At 42.1% G+C, this 21,402-nt stretch overlaps 2 protein-coding genes across 2 annotated transcripts in view; both read left to right on the plus strand.

The window, feature by feature from the left end:
• Positions 1–1,524: 1,524 nt before the first annotated feature.
• Positions 1,525–16,470, plus strand: LOC106607251 (plexin domain-containing protein 1). Its single transcript, XM_014204030.3, has 13 exons — positions 1,525–1,706; positions 12,449–12,600; positions 13,160–13,303; positions 13,398–13,467; positions 13,654–13,776; positions 13,868–13,986; positions 14,122–14,221; positions 14,330–14,422; positions 14,582–14,663; positions 14,745–14,805; positions 14,924–15,050; positions 15,449–15,606; positions 15,723–16,470. The coding sequence occupies exons 1-13, from the start codon at positions 1,631–1,633 to the stop codon at positions 15,840–15,842; spliced, it is 1,425 nt and encodes a 474-aa protein (XP_014059505.1). The 5' UTR covers positions 1,525–1,630; the 3' UTR covers positions 15,843–16,470.
• A 3,441-nt stretch (positions 16,471–19,911) lies between these two features.
• LOC106607249 (LIM and SH3 domain protein 1) overlaps positions 19,912–21,402 on the plus strand; it is a 32,600-nt gene continuing 31,109 nt past the window's right edge. The window contains exon 1 of the mRNA XM_014204028.3: positions 19,912–20,207. Coding sequence (XP_014059503.1) covers positions 20,139–20,207 — 69 coding nt within the window. The 5' untranslated portion in view covers positions 19,912–20,138. The remainder of the gene's footprint in view (positions 20,208–21,402) is intronic.

Here is a 21,402-nt window from a genome sequence, read left to right on the forward strand (position 1 = left end):
TTTACCCAGCTGGCTGCACAGCACAGGAGGATCAGATGTACAGACGCATGAAAGATATAAACAGAAAAATGTAGAGAGAGAGAGACAGTGTCCCAGGGAGAGAGCCGAGGAAGAGAAAAAGAGAGTAGGGAGGTAAAAAAAAGGCTATTAAAAAAAAGGGAATGAGGAAGATGGAGAGAGAGAGAGCTGTGTTAAATGAGAGGGAAAGATTACAGAATTGAGTGGGTGTTTGTAATACAGGAGAGGAGCTGAATATAAGAAATAGTGTGAGTTGAAATGACACTGGAACAGCAGAACATTCTTCGGAAGTTTGTATTTTTACATCCAGATCCACGTTATTGACCTTTTTGAATCTGACTGACTCGTGGAAAAGCCTGAACGCATACTGACCGCAGTATAATGTGAGTCATTGACAATTCAAGTCTTTCCCTCTGTTAATGTTGTAATTCCCCAGATGACCAGTAGAGACCAGTGTAAGCAAATTAAATTTGGGAGCTTATTCAGAACATGCTTATAGAAATTTGTTGACAGTAAAACCGAGATGTATCTTTTCATTGTGCAAGAGAATAGTCAGTTCTATTATAACATTTCAATGTTCAATGACATTCTGAGTATCACGCCCAACTAAACATGTCCCTAGCCCTAGTATGTAGGCTACATTTTCCAGCAGTGAATCTAGTAAAGGCTCAACTGTCATTTCCTCACCAGCGTTCTCTAGCCTGATTCTTCGAAGTGGAACTGATTGTAATGAAACAGCTGAGAGAGAAGCGGAGTGATGGTGGAAATAACCACACAGTGCTTGTAAAGCAAAGCTTATTTGAACAGTATAACAGACAAAACTGTTATCACATGTGTCTGGAAATTAAACCATAACCAAACAAAACATGCCGCTTTTTCATATGACCCACAAAATGTATGCTCAATACTCAGACAATATGGTTGTTTTTATTGACCAAATAAACATTCATAGCAGCGGGCATGGAATCCCAAAACTAAAGTGCTTATGGACAGTACCTGTAAATGTCGTCGTGGTAATTATCTGGTATGGTGGCTGTATGGTTAGAAGTGCTGTTAACTGTTTTTACTGCATTCATTTAATTCTCTGCAGCAGCCATGTCTGAACACAGAGAGAGACTATATCATTGTCCAGGGCTAGGAGATACCATGGCATGCATGTACTCCTCTACTATTGAGTTCCCTAAGAGATAAGAGAGAGGGCTCCACTGTGATTCCAAATGATTTCACTAGCATCCCAGTCAAAATATGGAGGGAGAGAGACAGAGCGTGGGGCACATCAAAGCAAAGAGGATGGATAGAAAACACGAGAGAGGCAGGACATGCAGGGAGAGAGAGAGAGAGAGAGAACACTTTCATCTCCTCAGCTGCTACACCTTATCATCCCTCTGTCTTTGTAATCACCATGGCAACGGAAGAACAGTTTTAAGAGGGTGTTGTAGAGGGAGAGAGAGTGTGTAAGGGGAGAGAGCATGTGAGGGAGGGAGGGGAGGGGGGGGGAGAGGGAGCTACAGGGTGACTGGGACCAGGAGAAACTGTGTAGTTGAAAGAGAAGAGAGGGAGAAGAAGGAAGAGTGAGAGGGAAAGAGCTGTGTTTTTGTTGTTGCTAAACAACATGTGTCTCAGTGCCCTGCTACTCATCTGTCTCTCCCAGGCAGAGTTGGGGAGAGTTTGGGCTCAGCAACAAACAGGTAAGCTTTTCTTTCTCCCCTACCTCTCCTGTGTTTTCCATCCTGATTCTCTTTTCTCACTGTACTTCATCACCTTTTTTTCACCTGTTGTTTCCTCCCTCCTTCCCTCCTCATTTCCCCCATGGATCACTCTTCATTACACTGGAGGTTGGTGGCACCTAAATTGGGGAGGACGGGCTTGTCGTAATGGCTGGAGTGGAGTTAGTGGAATGGTATGAAATACATCAAACACATGGTTTCAATGTGTTTGATGCCATTCCATTCGCTCCGTTCCAGACGTTATTATGAGCCGTCCTCCCCTCAGCAGCTTCCAATGCTTCACACAGCCTGTCTTCAGGTCAGTCAGGTGTTGTACTTTCTGCCTTACAATAGTAACCTCATCCAGACTCTTCTCTACTTTTTTTATCCCAGAATCATCCTTTATTTACATAATATATGCCATTTACATCTGTCCACCTGTCACAGCAATTTATGATCACATGGAATAATAACTTTTGTAATTAACATAAAAAAAGATGTGTGTGTGTTATGGATTTGTTTTTTTTAATATCTTATGGCTTCAATGACCTACATAGAGATATCTTTGAAGACACTGTTTTTACTAACTTACTTATATATGGAAAATGGTGCAGGTTCATGATTGTGTTTGGAAATGGGCATACCCTTATACTTTTTGTTTGTGCAGAAAAGTAAGTGACCTAGTTTACAATGAAAGTGTAACCATAAAAAACACCATGTTCCAGAATGACTCAGAACAACAACCCACAAAACAGCGTTGCTTCTGCCTAAAATTAGATTTGGACATGTTTCTCCCTGCCACTCTGCTAGCCTAAAAGTAAGGCAGTCCAGGGTGGGAAAGAAGAGGGGACAAGACAGAGAGAAAAAACTGTTGAGGAATGTAGGCAAAAAGGTGGTAGCTTGTTGAATCATGTTTTTTTTTATCCAGGTTTTTCTCATTGAGATAAAAAATAAAAATAATTCAAGAGACACCTGGTCCAACAGCAGCAGGAGGAACAAAGTTTCACACAAAACAACTAACACAACATTGACCAAAACTGTAGACACACATACAGTACAACAATGACATATTACATGTGTGTTTGTATGTACGTGTGTTGAAAGCGTATGCATTTCTGAGTGCTTGGGGTGTGACAGGAATGCTGGTAGACTGATGGAGGGGGATGCATCGTGATGTGTTTCTCCTCCTAGCCATATAAAGCCTTTTATTAGAGATTGAGTACTTAGATTTGTCACTAACACTGTCCCACCACCACACTCCTCTTTCTATGACCTCTTCACCTCTCAATAAATCCTGTAAGCCTTATTAGCCAAATCTCTGCTCCGAATAAATATTTTATTTCCTTTCTTTGCTGAGTGTATTCCCCTCGTGACCTTTGTTTTGCTCCAATATTCCAATGGGAAAGGAAGATGCATCCCATTCTCCTTCCCTGTTACTATCTACCACCTTCAAAACAGCAACAGCTCTTCACTGAGCTGAATTAATTGCTTTTCTTGTTTATCTTACACAGAATAAAATTAGATTATTTTATTTTTTACATGCAGTGTAAAAAAGCTGTTTGAAATAGGATCAAGTGGAGCTACCCCTTGAGAGCTATCTGCAGCAGCTAAGGCAGATTATAGCTTGAGGGATGAAAATGAATTGTGAGGCTGCTGACCTCAGAGCTTGGCTCTCTGTTCTTTGTCCTGTTGAGAATTTCATTTAACAAACGACTTGTGTCTGGTGCAGCCATACTGGGGCCAAGCCTGAACAGAATAAAAATGGAAAGGATAAATCTGGATATACTAAATATCTTTGTGGATGACATCCATAGATGTGATTTCGCTGTCGTGGAGATTTTGATCGGCAACAGCAAGAGTCATTGTGACATCTATACAGACACTTCTGGCAAGTTCCAAGAGAACAGAAGGATCCGTGAAGTAAGGATAAAGAGACAGGGAGGGAGACAAAGAACCTACAATCCTAAAGGGCAACTCAATATGCCACTTTCAACCACATATTCATTATCTCCAGCACCATACCAGTGGGTACATACGTGTTACCGTCATGTTTTTATGATCTGGGGTTAAATAGATAAGAGGAAAAGGCCCTAAAATGTGCTTCTCTGTAGGATTAAAAGAAACAAAATAAAACAGGGATTTTTAAAACCTTGTTTCTAGCCGGGGGGGGGGGGGGGGGGGGTTGTTCGCCGTGTCACAGTGAAACCTCATAGTGTTTGAAAATCACAGTTGTTAAAATCTTTCAACTTTTGATGACTTTTTAACTTTACATTTTTCTTCTACAAAGTGTATAAATGTGCCGTTTTCACATATGTAGACAACCGTGTGTGCTGGAAATAATGAAAATGAGGTTGAAAAGTGGTGGAATTGCCCTTTAACGATGAGGCGTGATGTTGGCATTGGGGAATAAGACATGGTTCAGCCCTGATCTTCATTGAGTTGCCTAACTTAGTTCGTTATGGGCTTTGTCTTATCATACAATGAAAACCAGAATTAATTCCTTTCCCTCATCCACTGAGAGATTGGGTTTCACCATAACAGAGGAAGTGTGAGGTCATCATTGCTCACTTGTTTTCATAGAAGAGATCTTGGTGTTTTTTCAGAATAGAAAATCTTGTTTCAGCATAACGCCTGCTACCTTATCCGTTTTATCATGCAACTTTTTGTGCTTTATGCAACCCATCAGGTGGCATACATTTTATTTTAATGATATTAGTAATGTGTCCAAGTTATAATGTGAGGACAATTTGCTTGATTAGCTGCATGCAAGGTTTTCAGACTCTTCACAGTCGCTTTCAGTGGGCAGTCTGTATGGTGGTTGTTCCTCTTGTGGGTCTGACCCTACAATTACCACTGCAGCTGTAGTGAGTGGGTGTGTGTGCCTGCAGTATGTGTCAATGTAAAGCAGGGATGGGTAGCTGGCGGCCAGGCCCCCTTTTTGTAGGCCCGTGGACCAGTACAAAATAATATATATATTTTTTAGGAACTCAGTCGGGGTCTCAACTTACTGTTGAGAATTAGAATACTAGAATATACATGGTGTAAAACTCTCCGCCCCATGGAAAAATAGAATTGCAAGTAGAATTGCATGAAATCAGTTATAAAATTGCAAAATTGCAGGAAACCTTTTTTTACCCTCTTCGCTGTCACGAGGGGGGCCGCTAAAATGTTTTGCTCGCAAGGTTGGGGGGTATGGATGTGGGTGAGCAGACCCACGAGCCACTGCGGACCCTCATGATGAATTCCATTTTTTGGTGGCCCCCACCCCCATAAAAGTTGCCCGTCCCTGGTGTAAAGACTGGACCCGCTTGTTGAAAGGCAATGCTATGACCTGGGCACAAACCTTAATAATCACCATACATTACAATAATTCATCATAATAATGTCTGAAAAAAAATATTTAGCAATATTTTGAAAACAAAACTACATTTTTCCCATATTAGGTCAAAAGTTCACATTATAATTCAGGTATCAATGATAATATGCTGTGGATTTGTAGTTTCATGTTTTTATTGTCACGTGTACAGTGAAATGCCTTTCCTAATGCAGTAATCAATATTATTGTAGTGCTATAAAGTAGAACAAAAATACACAAGAAATAGAAACAAGAACACGAGAAAGTAAGTATGCTATATACAGGGTCAGTGCCTATATCATATTTACAAGGGATACTGGAGTGATAGAGGTAGATATGTATAGGGGTAAGATGATCATCAGGCATCAGGATATATGATAAACAGAGTAGCAGCAGTGCATATGATCATCGTATGTGAGTGTGTGCATGTTATGTGTGTGAGCAAATTAAGTGCGTGTGCTGGAATGTCAGTGTGAGTGAGTGTGTAGAGTTCTGTGAGTGTGCATAGAGTCAGCGCAAAAATAAAAAAGAAGGGAAGTCATATTCATATGATCAGCCACATTGAGTTGAGCTGTGGAAGTAATGTGCCATCCGGCTGATCCTGAGCCAGCCCTAGCAGCCTCTCCCATGCAGGAAAGGGAGTGCCCTCTTGCCTCCCGGTCTGACTGACCACTCACAGAAACAGGCCTGGAAATATGGGCCGAGTGGTTTCACAGCATCAGGGTTACTTTAGTGCTCAGGCCAGAAGACTGACTGACTATCGGCCTATGAGCTGTAGTTTAAACTTTACCATGTTGTTTATGCCTGAGAGGGTGGGGGCAGATGACCCTCCCGTGAAATTCGTTTGGGCTCTAGTTCTATCCCTTTGGTCATTTAAAATAGTATTTTAGCATACCTGGACTCCAATTGTTTAAGACAATTAATATCAAATGAAAGCCTGAGGTCTGTGACTAAGTGACAGTTGCCTGTGATAAAGCAGGCCAGACACTCTGTGTGAGCCTTATATTCTAACAGAAGAGGTGTTTATGTTATAATGCTATTCTCACCTGTCATATCCTATTTGTCCTCTGTCATAAGGCATTCCAATACATCAGTGGTTCCCAGACTGTGGGGCCGAGGGGTCGGCAGGGGGGAAGTCAGTTGGGCTTTCAACCTACTTTTAAAAGTTGTAAATGGCAGAACGCACCAAAATGGGTAGTGCATTTGCAGTTCTCCTCTTGCCGTGTCAGTCACCGTAGAGATATTTATAACTTGTCAGAAATGTCCAGATCAACTAGCCCATGTTAGCTAACGTTGTTTAGGTTGATTTTTTTGCCCGTTGATTTTGTTGTAATGCTTGAGTCACTCAGATACCACATGAACAAACAACAGGACGTTCGCCAATGATAGAAGGGGGGGGGGGGGGAGCAGAGTGAAAAAGTTTGGGAGCCACTGCAATACATGATATATCACCCCCGCCTGCTGATTTTAAAAACAGACCTTCTCAAACACCATAGTCACACGTGCCTGATTCTTCAAACTGGTTCTGTATGTTCTCTCTCTCCCATCTGGGGAGATGACCCTGGATTGTAGTACTGTGCTGAAACTGGGTTCACAAGATAATTGGATGTTGTAGCCATAGAAATAGAACGGTCCTATATGTTTCACATCACCAATCATACCATACCTTATTTCCCCAGAAACATGCTGCAGTGCTGGCAAACGCATATGTCTATGGGGAAAACGTGACACCAGAGATCCAATTAGACTTTTTATATTTTATTTTGCAGACTGTGCCTGTACTTTTCCTCAAAAAGAAGAGCAAGGATACAAAACAAATCTAGGACCAAATCTCCCTCGTGACACTACCCACTATCATTGGCCTCTCACACTCTTTTAGCATTTTAATTGTCCTTTAGTCCCCTCCATTTCCTATCTCCCCCTTCACAGCTCTCTATATACTCCTGATCTCGACTTGAAGCCTCTTGATGTATTTAATTGGTCTCCCCCTGCTCTGGGTATAAGTCTGTAGGGTTATGCCATATAATTACTAGCCTTGGTGCTAGTCAGTTTGTTTCTGCTCACTTGCCAAGCAGGCAGTAGGTAGACTACCAGTTAAGAGTGTTGGGACAGTAACTAAAAGGTTGTTGGTTCAAATACTCGAGCTGACTACCAAACATATGTTTGTCTTGACAATGGAGCAGGGCAAAAGCACAAACAGATCTGGGACCAGGCTATAGAACGCATAGGAATTTAACAGTGATTATAGGATCTATATCAGTTATATACATCCAGTTGGACAGTGTAGTACATGCTTCAACATGGTGGTCATTATGTTTTAGTGACATATAACACTGAACATTTCCTTTGAAATAGATATCTAATAGAGCCATTCAGAGTGTACCAGGTAAGAATGTCAAATGATAATGGCGATAAAATAAGACATTATTGATTTACAAATATGGAGTGATAAACCCCTGGTTTCCTGAGTCTATTTAAGACGGGGGGGTGGGGGGCGGGGTTGGATAAACCTTAGCTGCACTTAAACCCTCTTCACTCCCTTCTACCATCAATCATCCTACTAGCGTGACGGAGCACATGCAAAACACTGTGCTCCGTCACATGTTGGCAGCGTGACTCTTTACCACAACAGCCCTTTACTATTAGGAAGTGACATCTTAATAGTAATGGACTGTTGTGGTAAAGAGTCACGCTTCCATCCAGACTGTGTTTTGCATGCGTGACGTCGCTTCCTCCACCTCCTGCCCCCCTCTCAGTCCTGTAGACAGGCAGGCTCCTCTTGTTGTCTTGGTGATTAGCCAGTGATTTAAGTACTGATGGCCTTGAGGGTTTTACTCTAGACCACTTAACTGATCAGAGCTGGCCAACTACAACCCCTAGCTCCCTCTACACATTCCACTTGCAGGTTATTTCAGTGTTTGGGTTAGGTTTCCGTTTATATGCTAAACATAAGCTTCTTTTCAGATTTGTCAGAAACAAGGCACATGTACACAAATTGTGGCCTAGTGTTAGTCAAGCACCAGAATTTTTACTTAATCAGGCAAGTCAGTAAAGAAACAATTATTTACAATGACGGCCTACCCTGGGCCGGATGTATGACACAGCCTTCTTCAACTATACCTAAACGTTCTGAACGTTCAGTAAGGGCACTGGTAATATACAATTCATGCCTGTGCCAGTCAGAATTGATTACATCCAGTTAGTGCAACAACAAAATCTGGTAACAAAAAATGCCGTGTTCCGAGTCGGAGTTCTATCACACACGGTATCCGAAAAATAACGAACATCTCTCTCCCTAATCTAGCAAGCAAATTCAAACGTGAACAGACTGCACATTTTATAACTTGGTAAACGATTGAAAATGTTTGAGCACGGGCTTTCGACCAGAATCATCATTTACATCCGCCTGTTACCCAGCTCAGTTTGATCTGCTCAACAAGTTCTTTCCAGAGAAAAATCACCAGAGCAGCAGAGACGAACCCTTCGCGGCAGCCATGCTGACCACGGCATGTTCATGGTGATTCCACCGGGAAGAGTGAGCGTCACAGAGTGAATTTCTTTGCTTTTTTGTTTGCCATATGCCTACCGATATTCGATAACTTCCTGTCGTCTACTGAAAGCAAGAAACAAAACAGTAAACGTATCGTACAGGAAGAAGCACAAATTTAGGGTTAGAAGAGACACTCCGTTTGAAAAAAGAAAACACGTGCGGTGAGATTTATATAGTACGTGTGACGTCATGAACACACCCCATCTTTCAGAGCAGGACGAAATATTCCTAAAAGTTGCGCAACTTTGAAGCTGTCTGGATCAGGCAGGCAAGTTCACCAGGAAAAAACGATTAATGTAATGATGACGCTGATAATAACGGATATGTACTGTATGATAATAGACAAAATAGTCCAATGCAGATAACAAAACAAAAAAAATTGTTAGTAAACTCAGCAAAAAAAAGAAACGTCAATTTTTCAAGACCCTGTCTTTCAAAGATAATTCGTAAAAATACAAATCCAGACGGTAGGCAATTAAGGTAACAGTTATGAAAACTTAGGACACTAAAGAGGCCTTTCTACTGACTCTGAAAAACACCAAAAGAAAGATGCTCAGGGTCCCTGCTCATCTGCGTGAAAGTGCATTAGGCATGCTGCAAAGAGGCATGAGGACTGCAGATGTGGCCAGGGCAATACATTGCAATGTCCGTACTGTGAGACGCCTAAAACAGCACTACAGGGAGAAAGGACAGACAGGCAGACCACGTGTAACAACACTTGCACAGGATTGGTACATCCGAACATCACACCCGCGGGACAGGTACTGGATGGCAACAACAACTGCCCGAGTTACACCAGGAACGCACAATCCCTCCATCAGTGCTCAGACTGTCCACAATAGGCTGAGAGAGGCTGGACTGAGGGCTTGTAGGCCTGTTGTAAGGCAGGTCCTCATCAGCCAACAACGTCGCCCATGGGCATAAACCCACCGTCGCTGGACAAAACAGGACTGGCAAAAAGTGCTCTTCACTGACGAGTCACAGTTTTGTCTCACCAGGGGTGATGGTCGGATTTGCGTTTATCGTCGAAGGAATGAATGAGCGTTACACCGAGGCCTGTACTCTGGAGCGGGATCGATTTGGAGGTGGAGGGTCCGTCATGGTCTGGGGCAGTGTGTCACAGCATCATCAGACTGAGCTTGTTGTCATTGCAGGCAATCTCAACGCTGTGCGTTACAGGGAAGACATCCTCCTCCCTCATGTGGTACCCTTCCTGCAGGCTCATCCTGACATGACCCTCCAGCATGACAATGCCACCAGTCATACTGCTCATTCTGTGCTTGATTTCCTGCAAGACAGGAATGTCAGTGTTCTGCCATGGCCAGCGAAGAGCCCGGATCTCAATCCCATTGAGCACGTCTGGGACCTGTTGGATCAGAGGGTGAGGGCTAGGGCCATTCCCCCCAGAAATGTCTGGGATCTTGCAGGTGGAAGAGTGGGGTAACATCTCACAGCAAGAACTGGCAAATCTGGTGCAGTCCATGAGGAGGAGATGCACTGCATTACTTAATATAGCTGGTGGCCACACCAGATACTGACTGTTCATTTTGATTTTGACCCCCCCCCCCCCTTTGTTCAGGGACACATTATTCCATTTCTGTTAGTCACATGTCTGTGGAACTTGTTCAGTTTATGTGTCAGTTGTTGTTGAATCTTATGTTCATACAAATATTTACACATGTTAAGTTTGCTGAAAATAAACTCTGTTGACAGTGAGAGGGCATTTCTTTTTTTGCCAAGCTTATTTAAAGTTGACCTTACCACATGTTTTATATTCTGAAGGCTGAGGAATGGGCCTAGAGAATTGTAACCACTCTCAAATTCATAGTCAGAGCTATGGATGCAAGGACTGATAATCCATGATATCAAAAGTATAGTTGTAACTATGTTTTGAGGCTATACAGTGTTGATGGTTTAAATTTCCATTATGTTCAAACATTGGAGTAAAACAAGCTTGTATGTTAGGTTCTGATGGGGTACAACAGTTGAACTATACTCATGAGGTATTTATAAGTTATATTCTTCAGGATGTAATGGCTATATATCATTAATTTGTCCAAAAATGTATGTAGCAACTAAGGATTCTAGCTGTAAAGGTATAGTTCACTCAAAATGTATATTTTAGTATTTTGATCATTAGTGCAATGAATACAATCCCCCAAAAACGTGCATGTCAGCAGTCAAGTTTTCAAGATAAAGCTTGATATACAACTTTATCTCGCAACTGTATTCTATACAGAAGTGCATTATAAAAGATAGAATGCACGTACAAAGTTCTGTGCACATAAAACACAACACTGCTGACATAAACGAGAAGGCTTGGATGTTGCAAACATTGCTAGCCAGCATCTTATGACACTGGATGGCGAAAGGCCAGCAGAATTAGTAATGGAATGTAGCTAGCACAGACAACAACATCTCCAGCACCACTCATGTCAAACACCTCCTGACTTATCTAGATGAACTGGCAACTAACCATCTCAATAACTCACAAGCAATTGCCATGCAGGGCCAGAATAAACAAACAAAAACAAAAATGACAGCATCTGCACTGCACTGAGAAATGTCCCAAACCGAACAAAAACACTCCCTGCTTCCCGCCCCCTGCTCAAAGTACTTTAGCAGAAAACCAACCAGATGCAACTAAACAAAATGTCCAGTGGGGGGAGGAGGGGGAGGGGGGGGGGGGGGGCTCTACATCACAATGTGCATACAAAACCTGAATGAGGCTACGGCCACACATAGAAAAATGAAAACGGATAAAAATCCTATATGCATTCTGGTTGAATCGGTAATTTGGGTAATTTCCGGACAGAAAATCTCTATGTGGCTGCGGCCTGAGAAGCAGTATAACCAGATGCATTGTGGCCTCAAGCAGAGTGATGTGGGGACGTGTGTTATCTGATAACAACGGAGGTCCTCAGAGATTTGTCCCTCCTAATCCCAGAAGATCTCAAATCCACATTGAGTTATTTGTTTGGATAATGTTTTAGCAGAATGTTGTGGAACATATGCTGTATTGTAAGTAGCTTTGGTGTGTGTGTGTGTGTGTGTGTGTGTGTGTGTGTGTGTGTGTGTGTGTGTGTGTGTGTGTGTGTGTGTGTGTGCGGGTGCATGCGTGGGTGCGTGCGGGTGCAGGTATAGGAACTCTGAAAAAAGGAGTTCAGAAGTTGAAATGCATGTCAGCATTCCCTCATGGCCAGAGATATGTTAATGCTATGTTCACTTTCAGCCCACAATATCCAAACCATTGCATTGAGAAATACACACTTGCTTCAGGGCTATGCAGTGACCTAAAGCCAGTGTTGGGGAGTAGTGAACTACATGTAGTTCAACTAGTAATTTAACTACATTTTGCAGTAGCTTTGTGGTAGTTGAACTCAATTCTAATCTTGGTCGTGTTTTCAGAAGTTAATTACTTTTTTTCTGCCATGGGTGTAGCTAACTACTGAACTACACACTACTTTTTTGCAAAAAGAAAATCTGGGTGATGTAGGCAAGAATGTCCTTTCTTTTTTCAGCATTAGACCTGCCTAATTCTCACTTTAAACTGATTTGTGTTAATGGGCTAAATTACACATTCTGTTGACATCTGACTCCAGAGCGATTTTTCACAAAGTATATTTTTCTTAAGGCTAGCTTGAGTGTAGCTTAACTTCTACCAGTGAGAAGTAATTGGTTGCTTGGTTAAATATTTTCAGAGAAACTTCCCCAACTCTGCCTAAAGCAAATGCTTGATTTGTTTATAATTTGACCGAGTGGGATCTTCTGACTGACACTGACTTGATCTGTGTCACTGGCTCACTGTGTTTTGGACAGAGATGCGGTATCATGTGAATGGACAGCAGCATGAGAAGCCATCACACAGGACCCCCAGAGAGCCGTGGCTGGGTTACGCCAGGGTAGCCAGGGAAGTACTGGGAGGAGGACTGACCATTGACACCCTACCAGACAACATGACACACTTAGTGGTGAGTGGCGCTGGGGCAGTGGTCCAACAACACACTAGTGTGGGCAAGATATGTACATACAGTATGTCAACGCGAGATTCGCTTGTTCCAGTTGTGGTGGTAGAATACTGCTCCCTGCTGGCCTTAGACAAAACAAATCAATGTTGAACCGCATTAGACTGCAGAGGGTATATTGAAAAGAGTTGAACAATGCAGATCAAATCAAATTGCAGTGAATCATTTCAACCTTGGGGCTGAAATTTACAGTCCAAGACATTCAAGGATATCCTAAGGTTTCTAAAAGCGTATCCTCTTAACTTATTTAGTATGCACCCTGCATTCTTTATATTTAGTATCCCTCTCTTGTTATACTACTATGTAATAAACTGGAGACTGGCACTCAATGTAGAGTGTGTGTTTCTTTGTTTATGTGGGCCTGCATTCAAATGTTGCTTTCCCTGTTAACCCTGTTGTTCATTATAACATCTCCTCTCCATCCCTTCTCACACCATTATTCTATCTCTCCCATCTCATCCCTCAACTTCTCCTCTTGCACTCACCTCTACTGTTTTTATAACAGGAGGACGCTGGTAGGTATTACTCATGGCGTAGTTTTGGCCCTGATGACCAGCGCACAGATGAACTCTGGGTAGATCTAAACGACCTAGAGCATGGCCAAGTCAGAATGCATGGCATTTTGTCCAACACACACAGACAAGCTGCGGTGAGTCATACACACAGATACACACACACATACACGGGCACACACGTGCACGCGTATTTCATTTCCCTCCCTCTCTCTCTTCCTCGTATTCCAGAAGGTCGCCCTCTCATTTGACTTCCCCTTCTACGGACATTATTTGAGGCAGATTACCATAGCAACAGGAGGTACATTTCATTATTCTTCCGACACATGGCAAGTTGTTCAAACTCAGATGGAGCCACTTATCATAATGCTTCCTTTCTACTCCCTGCTTGTTACTTACGTTAAGCCTAGAAGGAATGAACTATTGTAACTACCAGTTGCCACTTGCCATGCATCTCCATAGAACCCTGACCTCTGACCTTCCCCAGGGTTTATTTTCATGGGAGAGGTCACACACCGCATGCTGACAGCAACACAGTACATCGCCCCCCTCATGGCCAACTTTGACCCCAGCTTCTCCAAGGAGTCTATTGTGCAGTACCTGGACAATGGTGAGCCATAGAGTAACATTCAGACAACGCTTGTTATTTGACTTTTGACCCTTGGTTGACCTCTGTGTGACCTGTCCTGTACTGACCACAGGTGAGGTGTTTGTGGTGCAGTGGGAGCGGGTGAGACTCCACGGGAGGGAAGCAGAGGGGGCATACACCTTCCAGGCTGCCCTGCACCTCACAGGGACCATCACCTTCAGCTACAGAGATGTGAGAGAGACTTACATGCACACTAATGAACCTTGTTCAACACGTCTTTGATTTTAATGTATTCCATCTTAACACAGTCACACTTTTCTGTTTCTCGGTCCATTTTCTCTCTACCTGTCAATCTTGCTCTTTCAGATACCTTTGCCAGTGGAGGTGATAAGTTCTGCTGAGCACCAAGTGAAGGCAGGGTTGTCAGATGCATTCCTGGTAAACCTGCCATCCCCTCAATCCTCAGGTTAGCACCAAAGGGTTCCCTAACCCTAACCCACAGTTATCCAGGTTGGCAAATCTTTGATGTCAAAGGCTTTTGCTAAAATGATCTGAAACGATATCTCTCACATAGATGCCCAACGTCGGCTCTACGAGTACCATCGGTTGGACATCGATACAACTAAGATCACCAACAACTCTGCCTTTGAGTTCACTGCATTGCCTAGTAAGCAGCTAATCTCTATCCCTCATACAGGCCTCTCAGACATTTCATCCTCAATAACCAGTCACAGGCACAGCTTAGTATAATGTTAATGCTGACGCCAATCGTGTCGCTGCAGAATCAAAAACCCAGGTCTCTCTGTCTCTCCCTCCCTCTGTCCAGCCTGTCTGCAGCATGACAGCTGTGAACTCTGCCTCTCGTCCAACCTAACCTCTGGCTGTACCTGGTGCAACATCCTCCAGAGGTGAGCAGGAGAGGAATGTAGGTCACTATCTGAATAAAGGAGTCCTTGTTTCTTTGTGTTTGACATCTGTGTCTGTTTCAGGTGCTCAGACGGAATGGACAGACACAGGCAGGAGTGGCTGGACTACGCCTGTTCAGAAGAGGTAGAATTGGACAATGTCAATGAACGTTCACATACTTTACATGCACTGTACATCAAATGTAAATCACAGTCTCAGCTTCCTCTGTTAAAACCACAATTCCCATCCATTATATGGACAGGCCAAAGATGTCACATGTGAGGATTATTCCATGGGGAGACCAGACAGCTCCATTGACCCTTCAGTTCCCTCAGACTCTGAGGTCACCACTCCCCTGGAGCCCCTACTAGAAGGCCCTGCCACGGAGAGTAAGTCAAGTCTGTAAATGAGTGTGCCTGGGAGGGTTTATATCGGAGTATCAGAGTTCAACTGTGCATGCAGCAGCGTTAAACAGAGCTAGAAGAACCTGCATAGTAATGCTCTAGTGCTCAGTGTCTGTCTTTAGCCAGTGCCTACAGTAATCTGAGTATTCTTAGAACATGCAAAGAAATTGCACAGAAATTAAGTTCAGGAAAATAACAATGGAAGCAGTTTGAGTCCTAATTGCTCAATATTCAAACTGATCCTACATTTGAGCTTCCTCCAGATGAAACCAAACATGTGATTCTATACAATGAAGGTGGGTGGATCTTGATTCACTTTGAATTGTGTGTATGGAGCCATGTTACAGGATTTTGATTGTACATTGTCTCTCTTTGCTGGTTAGACGTGAAGACAGGCCCCCCGAGACAACTCGACGGGTCAGCTCACACAGGAGTTATAGCAGGTGTAGTAGCTGCATTGGTGCTACTGCTGGCTCTGACACTTCTGGCTCTTTACATCAACTCTCATCCTTCTGCTGCTTCACCCCTCTACTTCTTACAGGTTAGTAACACTATCAGGGCTCACATTCAACCAGCTCTGTCCTGTTAAATGTAGACTTCTCCTCCAATTCTCTTTAACCTTTTAAAACAATGAACTGTATGATCTTATTTCAATAGCGACGCAACAGCTACTGGCCATCCATAAAGTTCAGGAAGCAGGAATTCCACTCCAGCTATGCAGAGGTGGAGGTCGAAGGTCATGAGAAGGAGGGAATCATGGAAGCTGGCCAGTGCTGACCGGACTGAAGAGCAACTGGATGATGAAGAGATGAAAATGAGTTTGTAGGAGAGGAAGGAGTGAGCTTAGAGCTACACACACATCCCTTACTCCATTACACAAATAATGTTTTTCTGTTCATTCATTTTTCAATAATCACCTCAATATAGTCCTTGTCTTTATTGGCTAAAAAGTGGGTGGCATTTTATATAATTTTTGGTGGACAAAGTCTTCTACTCTTCTTTTAGACATCCGCGACATCCGGAGGAGGCCACTTTTAGGCTTTGCTAGAATTTCTTTGTTCAGTATGGGTGTGGATGAGTTCCAAGTTTCTCAGCAGGTACGGATTGCTGTCTCACTCACCATTTACCACACACCTCCATGGGATGTGTAACTGGAATAAACTGTGATACGTTATGACTATCAACATCCATGGAAAAAACACTATAAAGGATTCTGTATCCCTGCACTTCCATGACAAGAACAAAGACTGGTTGTGGATGTTCTTCAATGATCATCTCTGCAACTTTTTTTTATTGTATAGTTAATGTTTGAATGTTTTGTTCCTGTATTGCTTTTTTAAATTTACAGTACCAGTCAAAAGTTTGGACACACCAACTCATTCAACAGTTTATCTTAATTTTTACTATGTTCTACATTGTAGAATAATAGTGAAGACATCAAAACTATGAAATAACACATATGGAATCATGTAGTAACCCAAAAAGTGTTAAACAAATCAAAATATATTTTATATTTGAGGTTCTTCAAAGTAGCCACCCTTTGCCTTGATGACAGCTTTGCACACTCTTGGCATTCTCTCAACCAGCTTCACCTGGAATGCTTTTCCAACAGTCTTGAAGGAGTTCCCTCATATGCTGAGTACTTGTTAGCTGCTTTTTCTTCACTCTGCAGTTCAACTCATCCCAAACCATTTCAATTGGGTTGAGATCGGGTAATTGTGGAGGCCAGGTCATCTAATTCTGCACTCCATCATTCTCCTTATTGGTCAAATAGCCCTTACACAGCCTCGAGGTGTGTTGGGTCATTGTCCTGTTGAAAAACAAATGATAGTCCCACTAAGCGCAAAGCAGATGGGATGGCGTATCGCTGCAGAATGCGGTGGTAGCCATGCTGGTTAAGTGTGCCTTGAATTCTAAATAAATCACAGACAGTGCCACCAGCAAAGCACCCCCACACTTTCACACCTCCTCCTCTATGCTTCACGGTGGGAACCGCACATGCGGAGATTATCCGTTCACCTATTCTGCGTCTCACAAAGACACGGCAGTTGGAACCAAATAGCTCAAATTTGGACTCATCAGACCAGGACAGATTTCCACCAGTCTAATGTCTATTGCGCGTGTGGACTTGGTCTTTTACCAAAAAGGGGTATCTTCTGTATACCACCCCTACCTTGTCATAACACAACTGATTGGCTCAAACACATTAACCTGTTAGGGCTAGGGGGCAGTATTGACACGGCCGGATAAAAAACGTATCCGATTTAATCTGGTTACTACTCCTGCCCAGTAACTAGAATATGCATATAATTATTGGCTTTGGATAGAAAACACCCTAAAGTTTCTAAAACTGTTTGAATGGTGTCTGTGAGTATAACAGAACTCATATGGCAGGCCAAAACCTGAGAAGATTCCATGCAGGAAGTGGCCTGTCTGACAACTTGTGTTTCATCTTGGCTCTTTTTATTGAAGACTGAGGATCTTTGCAATAACGTGACACTTCCTACGGCTCCCATAGGCTCTCAGAGCCCGGGAAAAAGCTGAACGATATCGAGGCAGCCTCTGGCTGAAACACATTATCGCTTTTGGCAAGTGGCCGATCAGAGTACTATGGGCTTAGGCGCGTGCCCGAGTCGACCGAATCCTTTATTTTCTTTCGTCTGTTTACCTAAACGCAGATTCCGGGTCGGAATATTATCGCTTTTTTATGAGAAAAATGGCATAAAAATAGATTTTAAACAGCGGTTGACATGCTTCGAAGTACGGTAATGGAATATTTCGAAAAAAAATTTGTCACGAATTGCGCCATGCTCGTCACCCTTATTTACCCTTTTGGATAGTGTCTTGAACGCACGAACAAAACGCCGCTGTTTGGATATAACTATGGATTATTTTGAACCAAACCAACATTTGTTATTGAAGTAGAAGTCCTGGGAGTGCATTCTGACGAAGACAGCAAAGGTAATAACATTTTTCTTATAGTAAATCTGACTTTGATGAGTGCTAAACTTGCTGGGTGTCTAAATAGCTAGCCCTGTGATGCCGGCTATCTACTGAGAATATTGCAAAATGTGCTTTCACCGAAAAGCTATTTTAAAATCGGACATATCGAGTGCATAGAGGAGTTCTGTATCTATAATTCTTAAAATAATTGTTATGCTTTTTGTGAACGTTTATCGTGAGTAATTTAGTAAATTCACCGGCAGTGTTCGGTGGGAATGCTAGTCACATGCTAGTCACATGCTAATGTAAAAAGCTGGTTTTTGATATAAATATGAGCTTGATTGAACAAAACATGCATGTATTGTATAACATAATGTCCTAGGGTTGTCATCTGATGAAGATCATCAAAGGTTAGTGCTACATTTAGCTGTGGTTTGGGTTTATGTGACATTATATGCTAGCTTGAAAAATGGGTGTCTGATTATTTCTGGCTTGGTACACTGCTGACATAATCTAATGTTTTGCTTTCGTTGTAAAGCCTTTTTGAAATCGGACAGTGTGGTTAGATTAACGAGAGTCTTATCTTTTAAATGGTGTAAAATAGTCATATGTTTGAAAAATTGAAGTTTTTGCATTTTTGAGGAATTTGAATAACGCGCCACGGGATTACACTGGCTGTTGAGCCCATAGAGGTTAAGAAGGAAAGAAATTCCACACATTTTAACAAGGTACACCTATTAATTGAAATGCATTACAGGTGACTGACTACCTCATGAAGCTGGTTGAGAGAATGCCAAGAGTGTGCAAAACTGCCATCAAGGCAAAGGGTTGCTACTTTGAAGAATCTCAAATATAAAATATATTTTGATTTGTTTAACACTTTTTTGGTTACTACATGATTCCATATGTGTTATTTCATAGTTTTGATGTCTTCACTATTATTCTACAATGTAGAAAATAGCAAAAGTGAAGAAAAACTGTTGAATGAGTTGGTGTGTCCAAACCTTTGACCGGTACTGTATATGCTAAGAATGTATTTCATAAATTGATCATAGGCAATTCAATGCCTTCAAAACAGCAGAGTGCTCTTCAAAGAAGACTTTGACCTTATAAATTAAACCCAGATTGAGGATCATGTTTTGAAATACAGTACTTTCAAAGAATAAAAGCATTTGAATGAATACTGTTTAGTTGTAATGTCAACCAGAAAAGTAGAAAATTATAGTTGGCCTGTAATTTCTGCACCCTGACCAGTGAAACCAATTCTGATTTGCGACAGCAGATGTCACCCAAACCAAATGTATTTGTAACTTTATTCCATGTAGGCCTTCACAGTAGCCTACATACAGATTGTAGCAGATGTCATGATCATCATATGGAATAAAAAGCGTTGCCGTGTATTCTAGATACCTTTTCTATATGTCATTTACACGATTTTGTCGTGCGCTTGTTCCACGGTAATGGTGGTTTCCACTACATAGCACAGCCACAAAGTAAAATTGGTTCTATCGAAGAAACTCATAAAAACACACATTTGCTTTTTGATCTTAATTTAATATTAGGGTTAGACATAAGTTTGGCAGTGTGGTTAAGTTGAGGGTTAAGGTTGGGGTTAGATTTAAAATCACATTTCAAGAAGATAAAATGCAGAAATGGGCGGGGTTTATGACTTTGTGGCTGTGGTAACTGGTGATGACAAGTGACGGTGGTGTGAAAAACCTAGTTCCGCATTCCATGGAATCAACCAACTTAAAAGCATTGAGTATCGCTATTTGTGTTGGATTTAAGTATCAAATCTAGTATACGCTGATCGATCTCCAGAGATTGATATCTGATCACAGGGTTTATCCAATTCTAAACGCCGCCTTTGAAATCAAGCGTCTCCTTGTGGGACCGCCCCCTTTCCTTTCTCCTCGGGAGCGCGGCATTGGAAAGAGAGGCGCCGTGCCCGCGCTTTACGTGTCTGGTTCGTGTGCTGACAGCCAGCTGTGCGATTAGAACGACAACAATCTCCGGGATTTGATAAATCCAGCCGTCAAACTCGACCCGTATTGTTTGGGAAGAACACGTTTAGTTGACAGTTATTTTTTTTATCGTCTAATTTATCCAGCTAAACAGCATTCCTCAAACATGAATCCGTCGTGTGGCAGATGTGGCACAATCGTGTACCCGACGGAAAAAGTGAATTGTCTGGACAAGGTAAGGAAAAAAACATTTGCAACCAAGCATTTGAATTCGCAGTCACCTGCTCCTGTTTGTGTATTATACATTCCATTATCAATACAATTTTCTTTAGCGTGTTTGTAAATGATTTGTGATGCCCGGGCAGGTAGGCTAACTAACATTCGCTAGATAGCACGTTACCTGTCTGTGTGGATGTGATTGTGAAAGACTAGTAACGTTAGCTAGCTTGCTCTTTGATTTGTTGAACGTTTAGCTAACTAACTAATTAGGTTTGCTAGCTGACCAGTCGTTTAAATTATCTGATTTTTAATTTTACATTTGCCACGTTGGATTTTCACAGATTTGAATTCTTGAACGAAGCGTTTCCTGTTTTCACCACAAACCAGCCAGTTTTAGCTTGCTGCGTTAACGTAAGGCTAGCAAGCTAACGTTATCAAAGACAGGAATGTGGTTAGCATTTCCATCAGCAGAACATCAGAGCAGTCAGTATCAGATTGTGATTGATGGCATACAACGATCAATTATGATTAACTAGTTTGCTGGTCACTAAAGATTAACTTCTACAACATTGCATTGTTTAATCTACCTTACTAGGTTAGTCCAAATTGAGGATTTCAGTTAATGTAACGTTACCAAGCTAGATGAAGAGATTAATTAGTATGTTCGTGCTTAAAGTTATTTAGCTGTTAGTTTCAGTTCTCCCCAAATCCAGAAATTAACATGTGTGATACTCTACCATCGCCAATTTCATAGCCAAAACTTCATTGTGTAATTTAAATCAGTGTCAATTTGACTCAAGCTAAGCATCTTGGTTTTTCAGGATGCTGTTTCCAAGTTGAAACAATAATCTGGGGTTGTTCAGTTGCAATAGAGTGCCTTATCAAAATCCAGTGTTTGCTAGCAGCTCACACAAGCTACCCCGGATAAGGAAGTGTAATCTATCAGGGTGTGTAAGATTGAAAACTCCAAGGGAACAGAGCCATGCTTCACACGTTCAGTGAAATTAACTTTTTTTTTGTCTATCACAACATCCATCTGTGTGGGCTTTGTGTGCATGCGTAGGCTAGCGTGTGTATTAGAAAACAATCACTGTACTATCGTAGTCTTGTCTGTTTAGTCTCTTGCCACTCAGTACTGCAGTAACACGTTCTGCTGCCAACTGAAACGACACTACCTTTACACGTCAATCAGGCTGAACCACACAATCCCT

This window comes from Salmo salar, chromosome 06 (assembly GCF_965601325.2).
Source record: "Salmo salar chromosome 06, fSalSal1, whole genome shotgun sequence".
Lineage (NCBI taxonomy): Eukaryota > Metazoa > Chordata > Actinopteri > Salmoniformes > Salmonidae > Salmo > Salmo salar.